We start from the raw sequence: 25,853 nt of genomic DNA, 5'->3' as shown, positions 1-25,853 counted from the left end.
AGGAGTGAATGGGAGGCAATTTTTTGAAGCACCAAAAAGTGCATCCATCTGTCAAAGAACGGCTCGACACAGCTCCTTGGTCTTAACAAGCCTGAAGCGAATCGATGCGTTTGTTCAAGAGAAATATCCATAATGACAACGGTATTAACAATAATGTCCTACATCAGTTATCTCTAAGCTGCAGGTGAACGAGAGGTTTGTTTTTCCTGCTAAATGATGGTGACATAAGCTCCCTCTCAGAGGAGGCAGTGTCCTATTGGCTGAAAACAAAAAATGATTTGTTCATCACAGGAACTTAATGCCTGCGTCATTTGGCATTGGTCTTTTTGGACCTTCAAAAATTGACCCCCATTCACTTCATAACTACGACTGCATTATTCTTCAAGAAGAAAGTCAAATTTTCTTAGTATTCCTTGAGGGTGAGTAAAACATGGAGAAATGTTGATCATGGCCGAAGTATCGCTTAAACCAATGAGATTGTTTCTAGGTTTGTGTTATATGTTGAATACAGGTACCTCTTTTCTCTGCAAATCAAGAGGGATCTAAGAGACGGAAGACTGAACTGTACAGAAAATACTGCCGCCCTGCTGGTCTCTCATTTGGTGCAATGTATGTCAGTAATGATAAAATTGGGTAACTAAAACCCTGGGCCCATGTCCTCTGTGATTTATTTGAAGCAAATTTGTTTGTCTGCCCACACACAGCGGATATCGGGGATTACGATGACATGGCAGACAGGGAATTTCTAAAGATGAATAAATTGCTGCCTTATCAGGACCGTCTACAAGAGAAGATCATGGAACTCCACCGCAGAAACATGTGAGACCTTGTGCATTGTTCTCTTAAATTTATCTGCATTTTGCTAATTTGATCTAATGATCAAGTTGCTGAAATGTAACCTTGTTTTAAGATCACTGGAATTCATCTTAGAGAATGCAGTCAAACCAAAATGTATGGAGATACCATCAACATTTCTCACATTATCACAGGATATTTGCTTTAGTTTAAAAAGGTCATTAAATATGACGAGAACTCCGTTAAATTAGGGCAGAACAAATTAATCTTGATCATGTCAGATAATTTTGAAAGGTAGTAATGGATAAAGTCTGTTTTCCTCAACTCCAGTCCTCGGGCCCACCTGCCAGAATAATATAGATGTCAACCCTATTGAACACATAACAAGCTAGTGAGATAATGAAGTGATAAATGAATCATTAATGATGAACAACCCTATTGAACACATAACAAGCTAGTGAGATAATGAAGTGATAAATGAGTCATTAATGATGAACACCTGCTGTTAACAAACATAGTAACTGAAGAAATCATACGAATAAGAAGTAACCAACAATAAGAAGTCACCATAATGGTTTTTAATATTTCACTTAGTTGACCTCTTGATTTCTTATGTAAAATTATGTTTGGTTAGCTGTTATAGTGTGTTTGTTACAGCTGGAATCAGGTGATGTTGATGGGAGATGGTTTTCTTCAGTAATGTTTGTTAACAGCAGATGTTCATCATCAATGATAAATCATCACTGCATCTGATCATTAGTTTGTTAATGCATTCAATAGGGGGACATTAAAATATTCTGTCAGGTCTGCCCCGAGGACTGGAGTTGAGAAACACTGGATTAGGTTGAATAGCTGTCAGCTGTAAATTTTATGTACTCAATTAGATAATACCAATTTAGGTAAACCTATTACCAAGGAATACAATCTCTAGGGGTAAGCCAAAAAGAAAGAGTTGACACCAAAATTTAAATTCAAATTATGAGAATCTATTTACCAATAACAAAGAAAAAGACGGGGATTTGTCGTCAGGAGCGGACTGTGCCAAAATAACAAACAAAACTAGATGTGGGTGATGCTTTCATTGCAAGCCTCGGAAATGAGCACTAGGGTGATAACACATTAAGCCAATTGATAATACTCTTACCTATTGAGTGATACGAACCAACCCCCGTGTCTCTACGATGTTCTGATGCAGAGATATAGGTGTTGCTAAATGGTTGCTAGGCTAACCTGTTTGGTTGCTATGGGTGTGGCTTGGCATCTGCAATTGATAATACTCTTTCCTATGAGTGAAACGGTCCACCCCCCGTGTCTCTGTGATGTTCTAATGAAGAGATATAGGTCTTAACTTTCTGGGCCACTAATTGGTTGCCTGTGTAAAACGAGCACACCCTCTTGTCTCCACAACACTGTGTTGCAAAGATATTCACCTGGAATTTGTATAATAGGAGTCTGGGATCGGTTGCTATGGGCATGGCTTAATATCTTCATTATGATCATGTGACACTGATTGGTTGTCTGAGTCAAATGACCCCAACCGCTTGTCTCTACGATTTTTTATAATGGGAGTCTATGGGATCTCTATGGGATGAGTCCACCCCCTTGACTCTAAGTGGTTGTAATGCGAAGATATTCAACACGGGACGGTTTTACGCCTTATTTGGGTATGTTTCCAGTCAATGGGAAATTTTGGGTGGTCTTTTGCCCCCCTATCGAACTCCCCCCACACAGATAGCTTCCAAAAGTCATTGCACACTATAACTCAATGGGCCACTCGATTTGATCCCTCATTCGTAGCTCTAATACGAAAAAAATAATCTGTATCTAGGTTTTTAATGGCAGTCAATGGCGCCATTATTAGAATACGGAAATTTTGGGAGGCTCTTACGCTCCAGTGGTATAACTCACAGAGATTTATGTTCTTATAGAGCCTGATAACCTCTTCAAATAGTGTATCGTTCCCATGTTTTTATGACATCCTCGCTCGGAGCTACGACCCTGCAAAGTTTGGCGCAATGTTGAGTCAATGGGATTTTTCACCCCCCTATCGCACCGCCCCCAACCGATTGTTCATAAAAGTCATAGCACACTTTTCCCGAATAGGCCTGTCGATTTGAGTATTCATTCATGGGTCTACGTCAAAAGCTGCGGGACAAGTAGCGAGCCGAAAAAAAGTGGAACAAGAATAATAAGTATGTTCGAATAGTAATAGTGATGGTTCATCAAAGCATCACTAATAACAAGCCTTTATTTTTAAAGAACTCTAAATTATGGGATTAAAAAAATTAAATGATGTGTAATCCGCACCATGCCTTGAGAGTGCCCGTGAAGTTTCGGACCATCGCCACCTAGTGGTGTGTAAATATATTTACAGGCCTATAACATTGTCTGAGGTTGACTGAGTTTTGTGGGAGTCTTGTCCTTAGAGTAGAATACAGTCGTTGGACTATGCAAGGATTCAGAAATCTATTGTGTAGGCCTAATGTCAAAATGTCCATGGTAAAAGGCTTAAAAATCCCAAAAAATTAGGCTTGTGTTAATATTTTGCTCTTCTTAGTGTATATGCTTATAACCTCTAAACGAAATGAAATGTCTTCTCCAAATTTTATTTATGGTCACAGTCGGAGAACACATAAAAAGGTAGTGGACACCCTGTGACCTTATAATTAAACAAAAAAAAATCCTGGAAATTTGTTGTATAATGCAGTCTTTCATGAAAGCACTGACTTATTGCTACGAAACTTGGTATGGTTTGTCATGGGCATATTCTGACAGTACCTGTGATGATTTAAGATACCGCCCCATAGTGGCCAAGAGATATAAATAAATTATTTTAATTGCAAATTTGTCATATTCTAAACATACTTCATAACATCATAACATACTTCTGTGCACCATATCGAATTATATAAAACAACAGATTTGCACACTCCTGACAAAAATGTGACGTCAGAGTGTCCCTGGTGTAGACTACCAAGGAGACGAGCCTGTCTCGATCGTCTCGCCTCCAGTTTTGGCTCGTTTATTCTGTCATAAAACACTCAGGGAGAACCCAATTGCAGACAGACTCAGGGATGAAGGGGTTAACAAAGACTTTAATAATAATAATAACAAGACTCTACAATAGGCAAAACAAAACCCACGAGGGGGAAAACAAGACAAGATAAATAATAATAAAAGCTAGGACACGGACTAACTATACAAAGAAAACAAACACTTAATACAAACACTAAACTTATACTTTCTAGACACGGGTAAACAGGAACAAGGCAATCTAAACATGAAGCGGCGGTACAATGCACACAAGAAGACGTACAGCATACAAGGTACATGGTAACACGAACAATGAACGAGCACAGGACAATGAACACGAGGATGTTTTAAAGGGGAACAAACACAGGATAATTAACAATGGGCAGGTGTGACTAATGAGAAGGCTAACGAGACAAAAGGGCGGGAAACACTGACGAGACGCGAGAAAGCACATGACAAGCCAAATTATAAGGAAAGCCATGTCTTTCTCACACAAAACCCAAAGGCTATGCCATGACTCCGCTGCAAGACCAAGAATAAACATGACATGATAGCGGAATCATGACAGATAGCGCCAACTAGAACTGCACAGACCGCTAAGTTTAACCTACATGCACCGAATTTGGAAGGCTCATGGAACACCCCAATTCGTAGAAAATAGACGCAAATCTCTAGACTCAACAGGAAGTCAGTTATTTTTAATTTCCTCTGCAATTTGGTAATTTTTTGCAACTTCCAGGCATCGTACTTTACCAAACTAGTCCTAGAGTTTTAATCCGATCAAAATCATATTTTGTCATTCTCATCTTAAAGATCCTCACTTTTCGTGGGGGAACGTAACCCTGGCGGCCTGCCAAAGTTTGGCGTTTCGCCATGAAACAGGAAGTAGTTACAACGCAGGCATACAATGTCCAACAGTCCCCAGACTTCACACATTTGATAAAAGTCCTGGCCTGAAGGCATCTACATGTAAATATTAGGTTAGTTACAGCGACACCTTCAGGCAACAGGAAGTGTCATGTTTTACACTGTGAATAACTCCTCATTGGGATTTGAAAAGATCAGCATCATATTTAGCCAGTATTGCCAGTATGATCTTCAGACCTTTGTGATGATACATTGCAAGATCCTAACTTTTCCTTGAGGGTTGTGTCTGTGGCGGCCTGACAAAGTATGATGTTTCGCCATTAAACAGGAATCTATAGTAACTCAGGCACGCAATGTGTGACCAGCCCCAAACTTCACATGTTCGATAAGAGTCCTGGCCTGAATACCTATCCATGTCAGTACTCACCTATAGTCATAGTGCCACCTGCTAGCAAAAGATAATTTGGCACATATAAATAAATAACAAATCCTACTATAATTCGCCTGCATTAATTTTATCACGTACCATTTAATGTATTGTTGGGGCTGTGTGGGTCTGATTTGGTCTTGTTTTGTAGTCAATGTCGGACAGCAGAGGAATAAAGCTACATTATGCTATTAGTATTTTTCCCTGGTTGTTAGTCTGTTTTCTGGTGACGATCGTGAAGTGGGACAGGGTTGGACCTGCACTGTCTCTGCGAGTGGGACTTCCTGGGTTGCGGGTGGTGGGCTCTCCCTCTTCTTCGTGGATGTTTGCGCTGTGGCTTTTGGTCGTGGTGACTGAGTGCAGCTATGACACATCAGAAGGGATCCCATGACACATCAGAAGGGATCCCGGCTGAGCCTTGTTTCTCCCAAGGTTTTCTTTTTCTCCAATAATCAATCATTGGAGTTTGGGTTTCTCGCCACAGCAGGGCAGTGTTGGCATGCTCACCGGTAGACTGCATTTATTTATTTGATAATTTATTTATTATATATTATTTATTAGAATGATCTTGCTTGTTCTATAAACGCCATGCACTGTGCTGTGTTATACCTTTCTGTGTGTATTTTTACTGTCTTATTTGCTCCTCTAAAGCTGATTTGGAACAATGCACTTTGTGGAAAGCACTATATAAATAAACATGAATTGAATTTTCCTTATGCAATCGGGTAGCGGTGGCACTTACTTGTTTGTCATCTCAATGTGAAGAAAGAAATCTCTTGGACTCATGCTCTAAACCCACCGGGAAGTCATTTATTCTCAATTTCCACTGCAGGTACTGTGTAAAGATCTCTCCACGGGTGTTCAATGGGATTTAGATGTGGACTCATTGCTGGCCACTTCAGAACTCTCCAGCGCTTTGTTGCCATCCATTCCTGGGTGCCTTTTGAAGTATGTTTGGGGTAATATATTCTGCTGGAATACCCACGATCTCAGATGCAGAACCAGCTTTCTGACACTGGGCCCTACATTGCGACCCAAAATCCTTTGGTAATCCTCAGATTCATGATGCCTGGCACACAGTCAAGGCACCCAGTGCCAGAGGCAGCAAAACAACCCCAAAACATCTTAGTACCTACAGTCAAATATGGTGGAGGTTCAGTGTTCTTTTCTTTGTAGGCCTCATTCCGTATTTGGTAAACAGCGGAAAAGCTCTATCTTGGTCTCATCTGTCCACAAGACGTTAGGGGTGTGCGATATGACGATATTAGATCGCGAACGATTAAAATGACTGCACGATCCACTTTTTCGGGAAAATCGTTAAATCGTCCTATATAGTAGTGTTCTATAGAATTCGTCAACATACTTGCGATAGATTGCGCCATGTTAACAAGCTCGTATACGTTGCTTGTGAATTCAGTAAGATTAAGTGACGCGGTCAGTGAAGATGGAGGGAAACACGGAGGACTATGTCACTAAAAAAATTCTACATCAGTAATATTGAAATGGTTTGGGTTTTCCCCAACTGACACGGCCCAAACAACAGTTATTTGCAAATGTGGCAATGATAAGATTAGAGCGTCGTGAGGCAACACAACGAACCTTTTTAACCACCTCAAAATAAAAGGGACTGAAAGAGTATGCCGACAGTCAAATTATAAAGGGATCCAACGCGAGTAAATCAGGTACAACCAAGCATACGGAAACTAAAGGGCTTAAACAACGACTTTAGCGAAAGAACCATTTGAGAAAGGAACTCCGTATCCGTATGACAGAATGAACAAGGGCTGGAAAGATGTCACTGACGCGGTCGCATTTTACCTGGCCAAAGACATGATTCCCATAAAGACTGTGGAAAATGAGGGCTTTAAAAAACTGCTCAAAGTCGTAGATCCACGTTACGAAATACCCAGCCAAAAATATTTATCCTCCACGCCCATTCCACAGCTTTACTCCGAGTTCTTGTCGAGTTTTCATTTACAAGATGAAAAACATAATTCAAAATGTAAAGTTTTTTGCTAACAGCTGATTTATGGTCTTGCATTAAATATTAACTTGATTAAAATATTCTCCAAAATTTAAATGGTAAAGAGTATATTTTTATATGGGGACTTAGTTTGGCTGTATTGAAGCCCCTTTAATTTGCAAAATAGTCTTAAAACCAACTTGAAGAAGAACCGCAATAAAATCGTGATCTATCTGGAAAAAATCGTGATTTGAATTTTTTTTCTAGATCGCCCACCCCTACAAGACGTTTTCCCAGAAGGATTTTTGCTTACTCAAGGATATTTTGGCAAACTGTAGTCTTGCTTTTTTATTTCTGTGTCAGCAGTGAGGTCCTCCTGGGTCTCCTGCCATAGCGTTTCATTTCATTTAAATGTCGACGGATAGTCAACTTGTAACCTTGAGATTGTTGATATTTTTCCACAATTGTGGTTCTCAAGTCCTCAGACAATTCTTCTTCTTCTCTTTCTCTTGTCCATGCTTAGTGGGGCACACAAAGACACACAATGCAAAGACTTAAGTCAACTTCTCTCCTTTTTAACTGCTTTCAGGTGTGATGTTTTTTTTTTTTTTTATATATTGCCCACACCTGTTACTTGCCCCAGGTAAGTTTAAAGGAGTATCACATGCTTGAAACAATCTTATTTAACCACAATTTTGAAAGGGTGCCAATAATTTTGTCCAGCCCATTTTTGGAGTTTTGTTACATTATGTCAAATTTGCTTTTTTCCATCCTTTTTTTGTTTTGTTCCAATACACACAGAGGGAATAAACATGTGTATAGCAAAACATGTGTTAATGCAATACTTTTCTGTGAGAAATACTTGTTTTTTTTTCAGGGACGCCTACAATTTTGGCCATGACTGTATAGATTCATACATGCATGCATGCATACATACATAGGGCAGAGTATATGCATTTTGAGCTGTCGTCTTTGTAATGCAGTTCGGATGCATATAATCTCAAGTTTTGGCTGTCATGGCCAATAAAAATAGCCATGTCAGTGGCTATGTAAGGCTGTGGTTGTAATCCAGTAGCTCTGGCCTCTTTATTAGCCATACGGCCACAAGGTAGGGGAGGGGCTTAAGCAGATTTAAAGGATGAGAAAAATTAGAGAACACTGCAATTGCCATCCAAGAGCCAGAATGTGGCACGAGATTACTCCAATGAATTGGCCTCCCACACAGTTTGCTAATCCTTTTTCCCGTGCTTTTGTAAATTGCTTTGGATAAAAGCATCTGCTAAATCTAAATGTAAAGAGATTATGGGTTCTAGAGCTTCTGCAATAGGTGATTAATGGAGAGAGTACATACTATTTAAATGATCGTTCTGCAAGATGTGTTATCTGTGGTTTATGTGGAACTTTGTTTAACCATCTTGAACAGCACTCATGAAAGAAGAGATTCTATCAGAGAATTGGAGTTACATTAGTAACCTCAAGTTATGTTTATACACATGTTCGGTATCTAGCTATGGGATATAGATGAATCCTGTATTACCAATATGCTGACGAAGCCGGTAAACGGCGCTTTGAAAAAGTATTCTTCCCCCTTAATTTTATTCACATTTTGTTAGCTTGCTGCCTTATCTTAAACTACTTTACATATTTTTTTGCGTTAATCTACACTTCATGCACAATAATGTCAAAACAAAAACAGAATTGTGACTTAGAACTTTAGAAAATGTATTAAAACTAAAATAAGAACATTGCATTTTTATTCATACCCTTAACTCAGTTGTTGGTAAAAGCACCTTTTCAGACTCAAATCTTTTGGGTATGATGTGACGAGCTATAATCATCTGCATTTTGTAATTTTCTGCCATTCTTCTCATCAGATTCTTTCACCACAACTTTATTTATATAGCGCTTCGTACAATTTTCATTGTTACAAAGCAGCTGTACATGAGACATACTGACTATAAGAAAAACAATTAAAGTTATACCTGTAAAAACAAGAAAAAGGTGAAAACACAGAAGACGGACATACCCTCATATAAACGCTCCACACAAACAATATGCGCACATACTAACACACATCGACGCACACACACACACACACACACACACACACACACGCCTCTGCCTCTGCTCAAACTCGACAGTGCTTGCACGACAGGGCTAAATAAAAAAATAATAAACTGACTAATGAGGTAAATTATAGATTTAAGATTATCAGTAATAATCTAGTAGCATTTGAAATTATGTAGTGAAGTTTTGTGAAGTCGTAGCGTCCTTTATCCAGCTCTATCATCTCCGCTATCATCTTTTGTCAGGTCACCGGTTCCCATTCTGCGCACTGCCATCAGGTTTGGGCATTAACTTTATCCTGCGGGAACCTTGGAACAATGAGACAAGACTGGCTGAGAGTAGAGTACTGTTCTGCACTCTTTGATGCAACAGGTAGGTTAGTTGTTGTTGGAAGTGTTCCTGGTTCCGGTTGATCTAACTAATGCAGCCTAGACCCTCAGAGGATTTATATTATGGAAGTATAGTGTATTGAAGATTAAAAAAATGGGTCTTTAGTCTAGATTTAAACTGACAGATTGTGTCTGCCTCCCGGACATTGCAGGGAAGACTATTCCAAAGTTTAGGCGCTAGATAGGAAAAGGATCTATCACCTGCAGTTGATTTAGAAATTCTAGGTATTACCAACTGACAGGATGCCTGAGAGCATAATGCACGTGGTGGACTGTTAGACAATAGAAGTTCGCTCAAATACTGCGGAGCTAAACCATGTAGGGCTTTATAGGAAATAAGCAAGATCTTAAAGTTAATGCAATGCTTTATAGGTAACCAGTGCAAGGTTGAAAGAACCGGGCTAATATGCTCATACTTTTTTGTACGTGTAAGAACTCGAGCTGCCCGGTTTTGGACCAGTTGGAGATTTTATAATAAGCCTGCAGGGCAACCACATAACAGTGCATTGGATTAATCTAGTCTTTATGTCATGAATGCATGAATTAACTTCTCTGCATTTTACAGTGACAGCATATAATGTATTTGAGATATATCCTTAAGTGTATAATGCGTAAAGCAGAGGCCCGAAGACTGAGCCCTGTGGTACACCGTAATGGACTTGTGAATTGCTTGACACCTCATTGTTTATTGCTATAAATTGAAAACGGTTGGATAAATAAGACCTACACCATTTCAATGCTATTCCATTTATGCCAACGTAATTTTCGAGTCTATGTAGGAGTGTGCTGTGGTCAATGGTGTCAAATGCAGCACTAAGGTGTAGCAGCACCAATAACGAAATACAACCTTGGTCAGACGCAAAAAGCAGATCATTTGTAACTCTGATCAAAGCAGTCTCTGTAATGTGACATGCTCTAAATTCAGACTGGAGTTCTTCATTAATTTCATTCCTTTGGAGGAAGGAGCATAATTGATTTGAAAATACTTTTTCCAGAACTTTAGATATGAAAGGTAGATTCGATATAGGCCTGTTATTCATTAGTTCTCTAGGGTAGAGTTGGTTTTTTTTGACAAGAGGCCTTATAACAGCCACCTTATATGCTTAAGGCACATGTCCTAATGTCAAAGATGAGTTAATAACACTAAGAACAGGATCTATAATTTATGGGAGCATCTCTTTCAGCAGTTTTGTAGGTATGGGGTCTAACATGCATGTTGTTGGTTTGGATGATCTAATGTTTTTTTGACAGTTCATCGTGATCTACTGTAGAAAATATTAGCAATTTCTCCTTAGGGGCGCTGTAGTTATTTTGTTCAGCGGGTTTCACTTCTGGTTGCATTGTTATAATTTTTTTCTCTAATATCTTCGATTTTACTTGTGAAGTAGTTCATAAATTCAACACCGTTATGTTGATATCCAGAATCTGAAGTCGCTGATGACTTTTTTTTTGTTAATTTAGCCACTGTGTTAAATAAAAACCTAGAGTTGTGCTGGTTTTCTTCTATTAGTGATGAAAAGTAGGTGCATCTGGACGTTTTTATGGCTTTCCTGTATTTTCAAGTACTATCCTTCCATGCTGTACGAAATACCTTTAATTATCTTTTCTTAAAGTTGCGCTCCATTTTCCGGGTTGCTTTCTTTAGAGTCTGAGTGTGTTCATTATACCATGGCGTTTGGTTGCCTTTTTTAATCTTCTTTAAACGCAGAGGAACAAATGTGTCTAGTGTTTCCGAGAAGGTGAAGTTAAAATCGCAATAGTTATGTCAAGATCCTCATCATTGTTTTTCATGCTAGAGATTTGACACAATTCTTGCAGATTATCGAGAAACGCATCTTTGGTAGTTGAAGTAATTTATCTACCATATTTGTAACAAGGAGTTTGATTTGCAGCCGTAGGCCAGTGAAGCAAATATATTATCAGATAATGATCCGAAATGTCTTCATTCTGCTGAAGTATTTTAACGTTGTCCACATTTATACCGTGAAAGAGTATTAAATCGAAAGTATGATAACGAAGGTGAGTGGGTCCTGACACATGGAGATAAGAGTCTTTGAAGGCCATTTTCTGGTTTTAGACATGTTTCTGTCAAACAGAGCATGTCTATTTCATGATCTGTTATAATATCGTTAACAAAAAAGGGCTTTATTAGAGAGAGTTTTAATATTTAGCAATCCGAGTAGTAACAGTTGATTATCTGTATTTTTTTCATGTTTGATTTTTTTCAACGTTCATTAAATTGCTTTCAAGAGGTTTACGCATTATCTTATGTTTTGTAATCGGGGGGACAGACACAGTCTCTATTTTATGATGTTTGGGAGGAAAGATTGTTACAGATTGTTACAGATTGTTAGATGTTGCACATTTTGTGTATTCTGTTAAACCATTCTGTCTACTCCCTGACCTGGGCCCTAGAGTCAAGTGTTCGCATTAATAAGACTTTGTGCCATATTTCTAGACAGGAGGGAAGCCCCATCCCAGGAGGGATGGAGACCATCTTGTTTCAACAGGTCAGGTCTGCCCTCAAAACTCTTCCAGTTATTTATAAAATCTATATTATTGTGAAGGCACCAGTCAGACAACCAGCCATTTAGTGATGATAATCTGCTATAGATCTCATCACCACGATAAGCACTGAGGGGGCCAGAGAATATTAGTGTCTGACATCGTGCTTGCGAGCTCACACACCTCTTTAATATTAGCTTTGTTGATCTCCGATTGACGGAATATAACATAATTTGTGCTGACGTGAAAAACAATCTTACTGAGTTTACGATTAGCCTTAGCCAGCACATTTAAATCTGACTTTTTGTCAGGCGCTCTGGCTCCCGGTACTATGGTGGCTGTTGCCTCTGTTAACGTTCCGAACAATAGAATCACAGATAAGTAGGGCACTTTCAACAGGTTTCTCAGTCCGTGCGTCACTGAGCGGGGCAAACCTGTTCGAGACTAATAGAAACGGTATAGTGATGTTTTGTCCTGCGACTATGCATTCTCAGTCACAAAGTTTCCCAGCTGCTGGGGATTTTCAACCGGAACGGAGTTCTTTGCACTAACGTTGCCTGCATCCAAAGTGTTTTCTACGGTCCTTACACTCTTACTATCCTCAAATAAAGATTTGATGCGAGACCCTAATGCTAAGATCTTTTCCGTCAACCTATCTATTTCCCTGCATTTATTGCTTATAAAATTTTAAAAAAAAAATTATAAAATGTAGTATATACGCTTAAAAAGAGAAACAGTTAGTACACAAGACAAACTAGGCAAGATAATATTTCGCAATGTAAACAGAAAGCCAGCTAACGCGCTAATGCTATGCTAACGGCGTTAAGTTACAATTAATTCTGATATAGAATCTTAAATTATAAATAATTTAGCAATGACTGTGATAGGTAACGATAATAAAATACACTAATATTAAGACCAAGTGCAAGTGTGAGGATACAAAATAGCCGCCGGCAGCGATACAAACAGGAACCGGCCTGCGATCCAAACAGGAACCACAGGCCTAGTCATCAAATTGTGAGGACTAGTATGGAGCTTTATCAAGTAGGTATTCTAGTTTTGGTGCGTGGTGAACACCCCAAAACTTGAGAAAGTGTCAGAAAGTTACAGCAGAAAACTCACCTTAACACATTAGTTGTCTCCTAAGTAGAGAAGTCCGTCACAGACGAATAATTATATTGGCTTCGGGACCTTTATAAATCAGCTTCCGAAAATCTTCCACAGGAGCGATAATGATGAAACGTCAGTGGTGGCTTATTTGCAGGTAGGCGGGACTCCCTTACATCTGCTGCGATTGGTCTGTCATGACTGGCAGACATGGTTTCATTAGTGCTTCCGCAATAAGTCATGCCAGAGGTGTTTCCATTGTGAGATACTGTGTTAGAAAGAGAACAAATAGATTTACACACACTGTAGATGTGAATTGCATATTAAATATCTCCTGCACATTCTCTATTCTTATAGTGGGGAAACACCAGCAGAATCAGATTTCAAGGTTCTGGAGATTGCTCGTATACTGGAGATGTATGGGGTGCGCTTCCACCCCGCTGCTGATCGAGAAGGCACCAAGATCAACCTATCTGTAGCCCACATGGGCCTGCAGGTCTTTCAGGTACAGGAACGCTATGGGAGACTGTATGTTATTGTAACTTTAGTTATTGTTGTGAATCTCAATCTGAAGTAGTAACATTGTAGTAAATTGTAAGCTTACAACAAAGCTTTGGCAAGGGCAATATGCTTATTGACTGGTATCTTATAAGTAACCTATTCTATGTAATAGAACTCGTAAGATAAACTGTGCGTGTTTAAAAATTGTGAAATAGTGTAAATATTAAAGACTGCATTAATGTACAAACTTAATTGTGTGGTAACGTGTATGCATATCAGTTTTTTTACAACTGCTTAAAAACTTCCATCATCTAATCAAATTTGCTTTATTACTTTTATTTGTCACTTCATTTTAGGGCAACACCAAAATCAACACATTCAACTGGTCCAAGATTCGGAAGTTGAGCTTTAAGAGGAAAAGATTTCTAATTAAACTCCAACCAGAAGTTCATGTGGGTATCAAATAAATGTACATTTTACTACCTGCAGCCAGCTAGGGTTGTCACTGTACCATAAACCAGAGTTGTGGACTTGAATCGGACTCTAGTCAAAAAACTGTTCAGTCTTTTCAGTCTTCAGTCATTTCATATTTTGGACAATTGGTCCATAGATCAGACACAAGTGCTAGTAAACTGTTAATAATACATTTAAAATACTTTAACCTCTTTGTAGACTGCAATTTTTAACCTTTCAACCTTAAACTTAAGTTGTTTTATTCATAACGCATCCAGTTGTGTAGAAAATAATAAAGCTCTCTATTCTTGCTGGTCTACATCACGCTCCAGTGCCAGCCATTCATTTCATGTTGGGACAAATGGGTGAGCTTGAATGTTGTAAATCCGCCCGAATTGAACTGCATTGCAGCGCATAGCCCTAATAACCTGGCATCAAATGATGGTCTACCTTATAGGGCAAAATAAATGTAAACATATTTAAACATAAATCTCAGAAAGTCCACATTTCTGTGCATGCGTGGTAGCCCTTCGTAAGCATGAGGTGGTCAGATTCATCAATTTAGGAAAGTTAGACGGAGCGGGAGGCAGCAAACTCAAAATCTGTTTCATAAACATGTCGTTAAGAAGCTCATAGAAGGTATGTTTGTGATGATTTCAACTTCTTTGCTTGCCTGCCTAAATGCATTCCATGTAGGCTTACACAATATCTAAGATAATTGCTCTCTCAAACTAGCTAACAGTTGCTATCATGCTTATAATTTATGATGGCTTGCTCATTCTGTGCAGTCCGAAGCATACAGCATTACATTTTGCGTTGACAGTCATGTCACATTTCTCGAATACAAGCTTTATATTTCTGACTGGAACTAGCTAAAGGAAATAAAAGCTAACATAAAGTATGATTGTAGAATGTAACGTTAGTGTTTTAAATTTTTAAATAGGGTAACGTTATACAACATACATCAATCATGTGGAGCCCAAACGAAATTTAAAGATATGTTAAATTTATTTTTTATGGATTGATATACAATGGTATAGTTAATTATAGTTATAGAGGTCAGACCCAAAACTGGAATGGTAAGAATAGCTGGTGTGTCCCGTAAAGCTATAATACGTAAGCTATATCTTCAGTTAGGTTTGTGAAGTAAATTTCTACCAGTGCCCTTTTATATCATATACATTTTATCATATACGCTTTTATCCAAAGCGACTTACAAGTATGGTGCAGTGGGCAGCTATCACTGCAGAGCAAACAGGGGTAAGGTGCCTTGCTCAAGTTATGCTAAGTAACATTTGCTTCAGTTATTTCCTGGTGGCACTGAGAATTGAACCAGCGACCTTCTGACTACGAGTCGAACTCTCTAATCACTAGACCACAACTGACCCCGTATAAAACATTGTGAAGCCTTTCTGACATTAATTCATATAAATCTACCATACTATTTAATACAGTAAAACTGATTTGGGGAAAGAGAACTAATGACTTGTGAAAAACTTGAAAGTTAAACTTGAGGAGGACTTTGACTCGACTTGGTCTTGATTGTCTTGACTCAAGACTTCACTTGGACTTGTATGTCTTGACCGGGGACCTGACTCGAGACTTGCATGCAAGGACTTGAAATTAGTTGTTATTTGTAAAGCAATGACTTGGTCCCACCTCTGCCATAAACACATCTCATGATAGTTTACCAGCTGAATAATCGTGATACTTTTAGTATCATGATTCTGTACCATGTTCTTAATTGAAATCTACAAAATAAACCAAATTTCCTTAATACACAGATGTAAATGACACATTTTGTTATTACTACAGTTAACTGTATTATACATTAGGTAGTCAACCAGAATGCTCTTTACCGCCGCGGTGAGTTAAAAAAACATTTACATGTGAAACTAGTTCGCAAAATTTTCGCCAGGAGGCGCGAGAGTTTGCGTATTCAGTACTCAACCACGTGTCCTTTTAAAACAGTGAAATTAAATGTTATAAATTCATTATTACATGACAGGAGGCAACACATTAAAGATTAAAACAAGAGTTATTCACGTTATAATATTAAAAATGCGATATAGGCAGAGAATTGAACCAAATGCAGGACATAATAATTAAACAAGTAGAACAAAAATCATTAGAACAAACGTGTTTTGATCAAAGAGGTTCGCCTAAGGACCATTTTTTTTCAGTCTAAAGTGACTGCAAATTTCTGATAGTTCTAAGAACACACTATTATAATAAAAATATATCCATGCACTGTCTTTTCTGTCCTTTTACTAGCAAACTGTTGAACCGTTTGATTGTTTTTAAAAAGTTCCATTACCACAGTATAATACGTCCCTATTTGCGTGTAAGCTTTTATAATAAATGTATCTTTATTTAAGGATAATCTAATCCACCACAGCGCAAACGCAATTAAGTTCAATATTACATCTTATAATAACATTAAACAGTCTTCATTTAACATCACCAAGTAAAACAAAACATGAATATTTTTCACATCACTATTGTGCGTTCAAATGTTTACTAAGGCTCATTCTGGTTGAGTTCCTACTGTACTCAACACTTATATTATATCAACAAATTCCAGCAAATACAGTAGATAGTCAACCAGATGCCCTCTACCACCGAGTTGAGTGCCGCCAATGGGGTTATAAAACATTTATAATGTGAAACTAGTTCATGAAAATGTGAAAACTTCCGCCAAGAAACTTCAGTACTTAACCATATGTACTGTGAAACAGTGAAATTCAATGCGATAAATTTCTTGTTATATGACAGGAGGCAACACATTAAAGTTAAAAAAAAGATTTATACATGTTTATAATATAACAAAAAAAACGATATAGGCAGAGAATTGAGCCAAATGTAGGAAATTAGAGTAAAGTAATCATTAAATAATTAGAACAAATATGTTATGATAACATAAGTTCATATTTAAGGATCATTTAAGGAGTCTAAAGCGGCTGCATATGCATGAGAGTTATAAAAACACACTATTATAATAAAAAAATAACCATGCACCAGCATTTTAAGCTTAAACTGCGCTAGAAATTACTTTTTGAATGCTGCTTCTGCTCATGCGAATTGCGGGAGCGCCGTCTCACATTGGGCCATTTACATTTAGTCATTTAGCAGACGCTTTTATCCAAAGGGACTTACAGGTGGGGTAAGCAATGGAAGCAAATTGGGACAGCATAAGGACAACAAAAAGCATAAGTACAATCAAAAAAAAGAAGACTGGACTCATATAACCTAACGCAGTATAACGAGCTAAGTTATATATACAATTTTTTTTATAAAGAGTAGAGAAGAAATAGAAGTCAATTCAATTCAAGTTTATTTATATAGCGCTTTTCACAATGTGTATTGTTTCAAAGCAGCTTTACAGGGGCAAACAGGAAAAACAGAAAAGTTAAAACACAGAACAGTGCATGGTATTTATACAACGAGTAAGATCATTCTAATAAATAATATCTAATTTCTAATTAAATAAATAAATAAATAAATGAATGAATTCAGAACTGATCAGTCAGGTGTTGACGGAAGAGATTTGTTTTCAGACGATTCTTATAGATGGCTACAGAATCTGCAGATCTTGTAGCAGCGGGCAGATCATTCCACATAGGTGGAACAGATCCGGAGAAGGTGCGTAAGAGACTTTTTTTTTTTCCTTTTTGGAATGGCACCACAAGACGTCATTCGTTTGCATAGCGTAGGGATCTGGCGGGTACATAATACTGTGTTTGACCCCCTTTCACATTCAGAACTGCCTTAATTCTACGTGGCATTGATTCAACAAGGTGCTGAAAGCATTCTTTAGAAATGTTGGCCCATATTGATAGGATAGCATCTTGCAGTTGATGGAGATTTGTGGGATGCACGAAGCTCCTGTTCCACCACTTCCCAAAGATGTTCTTATTGGGTCGAGATCTGGTGACTGTGGGGGCCATTTTAGTACAGTGAACTCATTGTCATGTTCAAGAAACCAATTTGAAATGATTCAAGCTTTGTGACATGGTGCATTATCCTGCTTGAAGTAGCCATCAGAGGATGGGTACATGGTTGTCATAAAGGGATGGACATGGTCAGAAACAATGCTCAGGTAGGCCGTGGCATTTAAACAATGCCCAATTGGCACTATGGGGCCTAAAGTGTGCCAAGAAAACATCCCCCACACCTTTACACCACCACCATTATTGCATTAATGAGAAATTGAACAGGTGTTCCTAATAATCCTTTAGGTGAGTGTATGTCTGAATTAGTGAGTGAAGATAATGGGGTGCCGAACCAGTGGTGGTCTTGTAGCCCAGGAGCAGAGTCTTGAATTTGATGCGGGCGACTATAGGGAGTAGAAGGGGAATAGAGGAGTGACGTGTGCTCTCTTCAGTTCGTTAAAGATAAGTCTTGCCGCGCCATTCTGGATCATCTGTAGAGGTTTGGTTGTGCAAGCTGGAAGTCCACCCAGTAGCGCATTGCAGTAGTCCAGTCTGGACAGGACAAGAGCCAGTATTAGGACTTGCGTAGCATGCTCTGATAGGAAGGGTCTAATTTTCCTAATATTGTAGAGGATGAATCTACAGGACCGGGCGGTGCTGGCAACTTGATCTATCAAGTTAAGCTGATCATCGATCACCACTGGAAGATGTGATGGTTGATGAGCCCAGTTGAATGGAGAAGTTGTGATGACTCTTGTGTCGGCCGGGATTACAAGCAGTTCTCTTTTTGTAAGGTTCAGCTGCAGGTGATGGCCATTCATCCAGAGCGAGATGTCGGCAAGGCAAGCTGAGATGCGTGCAGAAACAGTCGGATCTTAAGGCCGAAATGACAGGTAGAGTTGTGTATCATCTGCATAGCAGTGATAGGAAAAGCCCCGTTTCTGAATGACAGAGCCTAGGGATGTCATGTATAAAGAGAATTGCAACGGACCATGAACTGAGCCCTGTGGCACACCTGTGTCAAGATGTTGGCACTCAGACACCTCACCTCTCCAGGATATTCTAAATGACCTTCCTGAGAGGTAAGACCTGAACCATTGAACCGTTTTGGAGACACCCATAACCTTGAGGGTGGATAGGAGGATGTGTTGGTTAACGGTGTAAAAGGCGGCAGATAGATCCAGTAGGATGACTTTCCAGTCTCAGGGCTTCAATGAGAGAGAGCAGTGCAGTCTCAGTGGAATGACCACTCTTGAAACCAGACTGGTTGCTGGCCAGGAGGTTGTTCTGGGTGAGAAAGGATGAGAGCTGGTTACATGAGATGAGATGAGATGAGAGATGAGATTCAATTTATTGTCATTACACATGTACAAGTACTATGCAACGAAATGTATCAAGAAGGAAATACAGCATAACATGAAGAAGGTGGGGAGAAAAACAAGCACACAGGACACATAGACAAGACTTGCAACAGGGTATGTAATCCAGCTCCGGCAAGCAGCCATCCGGTCCTGCAGCCATTACGGCGCTTAACACAGACCTGCTTGCCAAGCTGGCGGGTCAAAGCAACGGAGGTATGGAATCGGTCAGAGTCTGTGTTTGTGTGTGTGTCTGTCTGTATATGGGATAAGGTCCAAAAGTCTGTGTGTGTGTGTATGATGGGGGAGGGAACGCAAGAGCGTCTCGCCACATTGCCCTTCAGGGTTGTTTTTCCAGTATCGCCCTCGGCCAAGGCCAATCCTGGTTCAGGGGGGCAGAAAAAGATAAGATTGCAGTTGTTTTGTCTTGAGGCGAGTAAACCGCATTCCAATTCCACGGCTACTCTCTTTGTTCATTTTGGTCTCTAGCATCATCAATTTTCCTTTCCATAGCCGTGAGCTTTTTCAAGATATAATCCATATTGCGATTAATAGTCTCAGTCTCAGTGCTGACCGCTCTTCCCACGGCCTCTGTCAAAACGGGAAGCCTTGTGAGGCTTTGGACAGCTGTTCCCGTTTTAAGAATTTTTCGATAACCCAGGGCAAAGCATAATCCAATCATCATAATACCTGTTATCATGGTTCCGAAAAGGTAGATATCTTCAATGTCCTCCACGGAAAGAGCGGCCAGACACACGATCCGCCATCTCTCCCACGCGTCCATCGTGTAGCCAGCTGCGAACGTTCCGTCAGGGCATTCAGGTTCACCCGAACCTTTGTTTCTCGTCGAGAAAATGGTGTCAATTGTGCTAAGGGACCAGTTGATCAGATACATAATTTCCAAGTTTCGAGAGCAGTGCAGAGAGAGTCTCTCAATAGATGAGACGAGACAAGACCGGAGACAAAGCAGGGAAGATATGGGCAAGAACGGGGAGTGAGAAAATGCGACCGCCTCCGATGAGATGTGCAAGCTCCCTCCCCCTCCCTCGGGGGGGGGTGGGGGGGTATGCAGCGACGAGACGAGACAACGAAGACAGGGGCCCTCGGAGCGACTGGAAAGAGAGAGGGAAAAAAATTGTCCGGTTCCCTGACATGCTGCCGCTCGTTCCTCAACCAGCCGAGAGGCTCTTCCTTGCGGTGCTATGCGGTGGTGCTGGACGTCCTGTGGACGGCCCGATCCTCCTCCACCTCCTGGCGGTTGGCGATGGCTCCTCCATGTGAGGGCATCGGCAGCGAGTCAGTCCGCCGTTTCCTGCTCCTCATCATCATGGCTGTTGGCAGCAGGATTCCAGCTCACGGCCAACGGCGCTGACTCCTCCGATCCCTCTAGGACAGCCGCCACCCCACTTCGACCCAGGAGCACGGCAGCGAGCTCTCCGTCCCAGCCGAATCCTCACTCCAGAACCACCGCCTCGGGCAGCCACTGGCGGACGCCCTTTGTCCACGCGGCCCGAACTCCTCAGCACCACGATGCCCCTCAGCAGCGAGGGCTCTCCGACAGCATGTCTCTCCTTCCTCCCGGGTTTCGGCACCAATGTAATACATCTCCATAAAAGGGAAGGAAGGAGTCGGGAACCGGAAGACATTCAAACGTTTAATATAAATAATAACAGCCGGCGGCCCCTCACGGCCGACCGCCAGCGAACAAAACATAAATACAAAGCACTAGAACATAAATGCATATACAAACACTTCGGGCCCGGTCCTCTCTCTTCGACGGTCCGGTCGCTCGTTCCTTTTATATGCTCCCATCTCCTACATGATTCGAGGCCGGTGTGCGCACAGCTGGCGCTCATTCACAATTACTCACCGGACTCGAACCACGGTCTCGCCCCGCCTACTCCACTACAATAATATTTTGTGTTATATTTTGTATAATACTGTTGTTTTCAGTGTCGACTATTTGGAGCTGTACCGTTTAAACAACTAGTTGAATCGTCACCCAAATCCCAAGTTTCGGTTTAGGTCTTGCAGTTAAAGGTTCAACAAAGCATTCATTTTGCACATAATAATACATTTATAGAATAATGTTTTAAAGCTACGGAGCGTGCTTGGATAGAACCATTTCTTATCTCATATAATCATTTTAGATATGTCCTTTGTTATTCTTGGGGGTTTACTTAAATGGAGTGCTAAAAATTAGGACCATTTGTTTCCTCATGTCGCCAAATACTTATTAACCTGACAACCTTTCACTCCACAGGGTCCTCATCAGGATACGCTGGAGTTTCTGATGGCCAGTCGGGATCAGTGTAAGATCTTCTGGAAGAACTGTGTGGAGCATCATTCATTTTTCCGTCTGTTAGATCAGCCTCAGCCTAAATCTAAAGCCATTTTCTTCAACAGAGGGTCTTCATTTAGATACAGGTGTCTGCATTTGTTAAGATGGTCTTATGGATATTACAATGCAATTTTTAGTTTTATCAAAACATTGTGTGTATGTGTCAGTGGGAGGACACAAAAACAGCTGGTCGAGTATGTGAGGGACAGTGGGCTGAAAAGAACTCCCTACCAGAGGTAAGTAGACTCTCTCATTATAACTATTTCTAGGTTTGAATTGTTTATGTTTTGGTCTTTGCTTTGTGGGCCCATCTTTACTTGGTACTGATAATGCTGTTTTTAACAGGAGGAACAGTAACATTTGCATATCAGCTCATTCTTTGGCTTCTGATGTTCTAAAACAGGTTAGTAAAGTCTTAATATAAAGATCAAGCATATAATCAATGCTGAACAGCCAATGACAGAGGAATAACTGACCGTTTTTTCCACCCTTTACCACGTTCTTTATCCATACATCAACCTTCAATCCAGAATCTGTCTTTCAATGACAGTTTAAGGGCCCCTGTGTCGTCTGCCACCGCCTCCTTCCACTCCCTGCATTCACCCATGCTAAAGGAGACCCCAAACCAGGTCCAGCATTTCCAGCAGACACAGCAGCCTGCCAGAGCACCCAGTCCCATGAAGGACTCCATCAAGACCAACTCTCAATCCACCTACGCCTTCCCAGGTGCCACTCATATCCAGTCGGCAGGAGACTGCAGCCCCTTGTTTGTGTGTGTAGAGAGTAGTTCCTTTAGTGCACAGCAGTCCCAAAATGGCAATGAGGATAGCATGCGGGTAGGGGTGGTGGGTTTATGTGGAGTGGGATGTGGGGTCAAAAAGGGGTTTCTCACACCTGAGGCTTTTGAGGCGGAGTTGATGCATTCCAGACATATGTCATACAAGATACCAATGGTCTGCACTCAACTGCACGTTAGCGAGGAGTACATAGATGATGATCCATCTGAAATGTCCTTTTACGCTGGTGGTGCAGAGGCCTACTGTTATGGGTTAGATGAAGAGAAGGCTGAGAAATTTAAATTCAGTCATGAAAACCCTGTGCAGATCACCACATACGCCCTCGGCCTTGAGGACCTTAATGGCAACTCAAATGCAGTCTCAGAGAGTGCCTTTTGCCGTTCTGAGACTAGTTCGCTAGTCAACAACCGCTCGGCGTGTAGCTCGCTGGATAACCTTCCGCTGGTTTCTGCCGGAGACTCGTTCTCGCTCGGTTTTGGAGGACTCAACTCATCCTCCTCCTTGCGTCTGCCAGGTTCAGAGAACCTCTCTGAGGCCAGCTCGATGGTTAACTTCCCAGCTTATTCGGTACGCTCAGAAGACAGTTCGGCCATGCAATTTAATGATCTGGTTGAGCAGTTGGAGCAGCTCAGCTATCCTCCCACGGCCACAGAAGGGTCTGCCAATGGTAGCTCTGAGTCTGACTCTGACTGGGGGTCAGACAGTGATCTGCCTCCAGATCAGAATCTCTTCTTTAGCAACCCACTGTTGGGTGGATCAGAGGTGGATAGTTTTTTGCTGGAGTGTCACAATCTCAGGGCTCTAGGCCTTGGAGACCCCCAGGATCCACCCAACTAAAAAAGTACCACACCCCTAATAACCTGGCTACTTATCCTAACGGCAACAGAATGAGTAATTGGTTTTTAATGTAGAATATAACCAGCACTTAACTATCCACCTCACAATGATAGAATCAGTGCTAATATTTTTTTTAGCACTTCCTGTCAAGTGCTTTGATCTACCACTTTTCTTACAAATTCTCTCTTAATTATACATATCTCCACCTGACCTTGTCTCTTATGAATACCTTTGGTGTTCATGTGGCCTAAGTTTTCACTGTTTTTCAAACATGTGTGGTGCAGCAGCTTCTTAAAGGGAAGTGGTGTGTTTTGCAGATCAAATTACTTTATTCAGTTGTTATGTTGCGAATCATGGTAGGCTGGACACATTTAGGCAAATCTCACATTTGGACTTTTTGAAGGGGGAAATTCAACATCTGTGTCACCTAGGGATGCACCGATCCGATACTCTGGATCGGAATTGGGGCCGATCCGGGTCTTTTGTGCTGGATCGGGTATCGGACTGACGGGTTCTCTTCAGTCCGATCCGATCCTTGGGAATCAAATATCCCCGCGACAACAGGATCATCTCTATCCGGGATGCGCTTTAGTGAAGCGGGTGCATTAAGCGCATCATTCTGCGTCCAATGCGCATGACTTTAAATAACATAGAAGCGAATGTATTAAGCGCATCATTTTGTGTCCAGGATGTGCATGAGCGAGTTTGGAGACTTTTATATTGTGGTAGCTTTGTGTAATAAACAGAGATTTATTTATTAAACATTTTGTAAGTATCTGTGCTTTATGAGACCACATTTTTGTTTTGTTTGTATTTTTAAGTTTAATACAGCACTTAATTACATTTAAAAAAATCATACTTTTAAGTAAAAATACTTAAGTAAAGGAAAATGGTAGATTTTAATGTACTCATGGATTTAAAGTAAAAAAAAAACATTTATTTATGGACTGTAGTGGAATAAGTATGATGTGCTTCATTCTGTAGGAAAGCATTTTTTGTCCAAAGTACTCTGATATAGTACAGATATTTTAAAATGTACTTGAAAGTAAACATGCTTAACTATCCACCTCTGGGAATAAAAGTTAAAATATGCAAGTCTACTTTGATCATGAAAAACAGTGCTAGTATCGGATCAGAATCGGAATCGGCAGATACGCAGAATTCAGATATCGAAATCAGATCGGAAAGGAAAAAGTAGTATCGGTGCATCCCTAGTGTCACCTAGAATAGTCATATCCTTAACACTCTGTGCATTTAAAAATTTTTTAACTTTGAGTTTTTATATCACATTCAAACCTTTATAACCTTTAAAATTAAACTCTGGATTAAGTAGCAGATATTCAGTACACCACTACATATCAGGAAAAAATACACTTTCACAATATTGTCATTTAAGCGAGGAAAACACATTACATATGACTTGCTAAGCTTTCATAGAATTATGTATTTTGCATTTACAAGTACTGTATTTGCACAGTATATTTCAGTGCTGGTGAGTAATACTCAGGGGTTTGATAAAATCCCAGTCTTAGCTGTAATACATATTTGAGCCAAAGTTACACTACGGCTTTTTTTGTTGTTATTTTAGGATCATCTAAAATAAGTTCTTCTGATAAGTCTTAGTGAGCTGTTTCTTTTCAACTCAACTCAACTTTATTTATATAGCGCTTTTTACATTTTCATTGTTACAAAGAAGCTATACATGAGACATATTGACCATAAGCAAATCATTTAAAGTTATATACCTGTAAAAGCAAGAAAATGTTGAAAACACCGAAGACAGACATACCCGCATACAAACGCTCCACACACACAATATGCACACATACTAACACACATAGACACTCAAGTACTTACACACATAGACATGGACACACACACACGGACGCGCACACACGCAGACAAGCACAGACACACACATACGCACAGTGAAAGCACACATTTAAGATAAAGGACAGAGAAACACAGGTCAAATATAAAAAAATATAAATTCCTATATGCAATATTAATTATGTTAAACTTTAAAATTCTAATTCTAAAGCATTCCCCCGGCCAGGCAAAAAGTGCAAAACAGTATGCAAACGGTGGCGTGGAACCCAAAACTCCAATCGAGGAAAAATACCAGGCACAACCAGGGGATTCCAGTTCCCCACTGGCAAAAGCTGCTGCCTCTGCACAACCTCGAAAGTGCTCACAAGTCGAGGCTAAATAAAAATAAATAAACTTAATAAAAAGGTTAATTATAGATTTAAGATTATCTTTTATAATCTAATAGCATTTGAAATTTTCTAGTGAAGACGTGTCAAATCGCCGCGTCCTTATCCAGCTCTTTCAGCTCTTGTCAGGTCGCCGCTTCCCATTTTCCGCTCTTCCGTCATGTCTGGCTATGAACTGCATCCTGCTCGCTGTGGTCACCTTGGAACAATGAGACAGACTGGCTGAGAGTAGAGTACTGTTCTGCACTCTGAAGAACTCTTTTAC

The 25,853-nt window shown here is 40.2% G+C and overlaps 1 protein-coding gene across 8 annotated transcripts in view; it reads left to right on the top strand.

Moving 5' to 3' along the window:
* The window catches only part of farp2 (FERM, RhoGEF and pleckstrin domain protein 2), a 127,511-nt gene that overhangs the window by 30,733 nt on the left and 70,925 nt on the right, over nucleotides 1–25,853 (top strand). For 7 of the 8 annotated variants that reach the window (XR_008906983.1, XR_008906982.1, XM_056750746.1 and 4 more), the window contains exons 6-13: nucleotides 512–609; nucleotides 705–819; nucleotides 13,511–13,658; nucleotides 14,011–14,106; nucleotides 21,661–21,824; nucleotides 21,906–21,974; nucleotides 22,084–22,141; nucleotides 22,269–22,464. Coding sequence is in view for 6 of the 8 variants with exons in the window: in XM_056750746.1 (XP_056606724.1) it covers nucleotides 512–609; nucleotides 705–819; nucleotides 13,511–13,658; nucleotides 14,011–14,106; nucleotides 21,661–21,824; nucleotides 21,906–21,974; nucleotides 22,084–22,141; nucleotides 22,269–22,464 (944 nt within the window). In the remaining 2 variants the exon portion in view is untranslated. The remainder of the gene's footprint in view (nucleotides 1–511; nucleotides 610–704; nucleotides 820–13,510; nucleotides 13,659–14,010; nucleotides 14,107–21,660; nucleotides 21,825–21,905; nucleotides 21,975–22,083; nucleotides 22,142–22,268; nucleotides 22,465–25,853) is intronic. The other variant, XM_056750747.1, reaches the window with a different exon arrangement.

Source organism: Triplophysa dalaica, chromosome 6 (assembly GCF_015846415.1).
Source record: "Triplophysa dalaica isolate WHDGS20190420 chromosome 6, ASM1584641v1, whole genome shotgun sequence".
NCBI lineage: Eukaryota > Metazoa > Chordata > Actinopteri > Cypriniformes > Nemacheilidae > Triplophysa > Triplophysa dalaica.
Note: the sequence above shows the minus strand (reverse complement) of the source record. Positions and strands in the feature narration are given on the sequence as shown.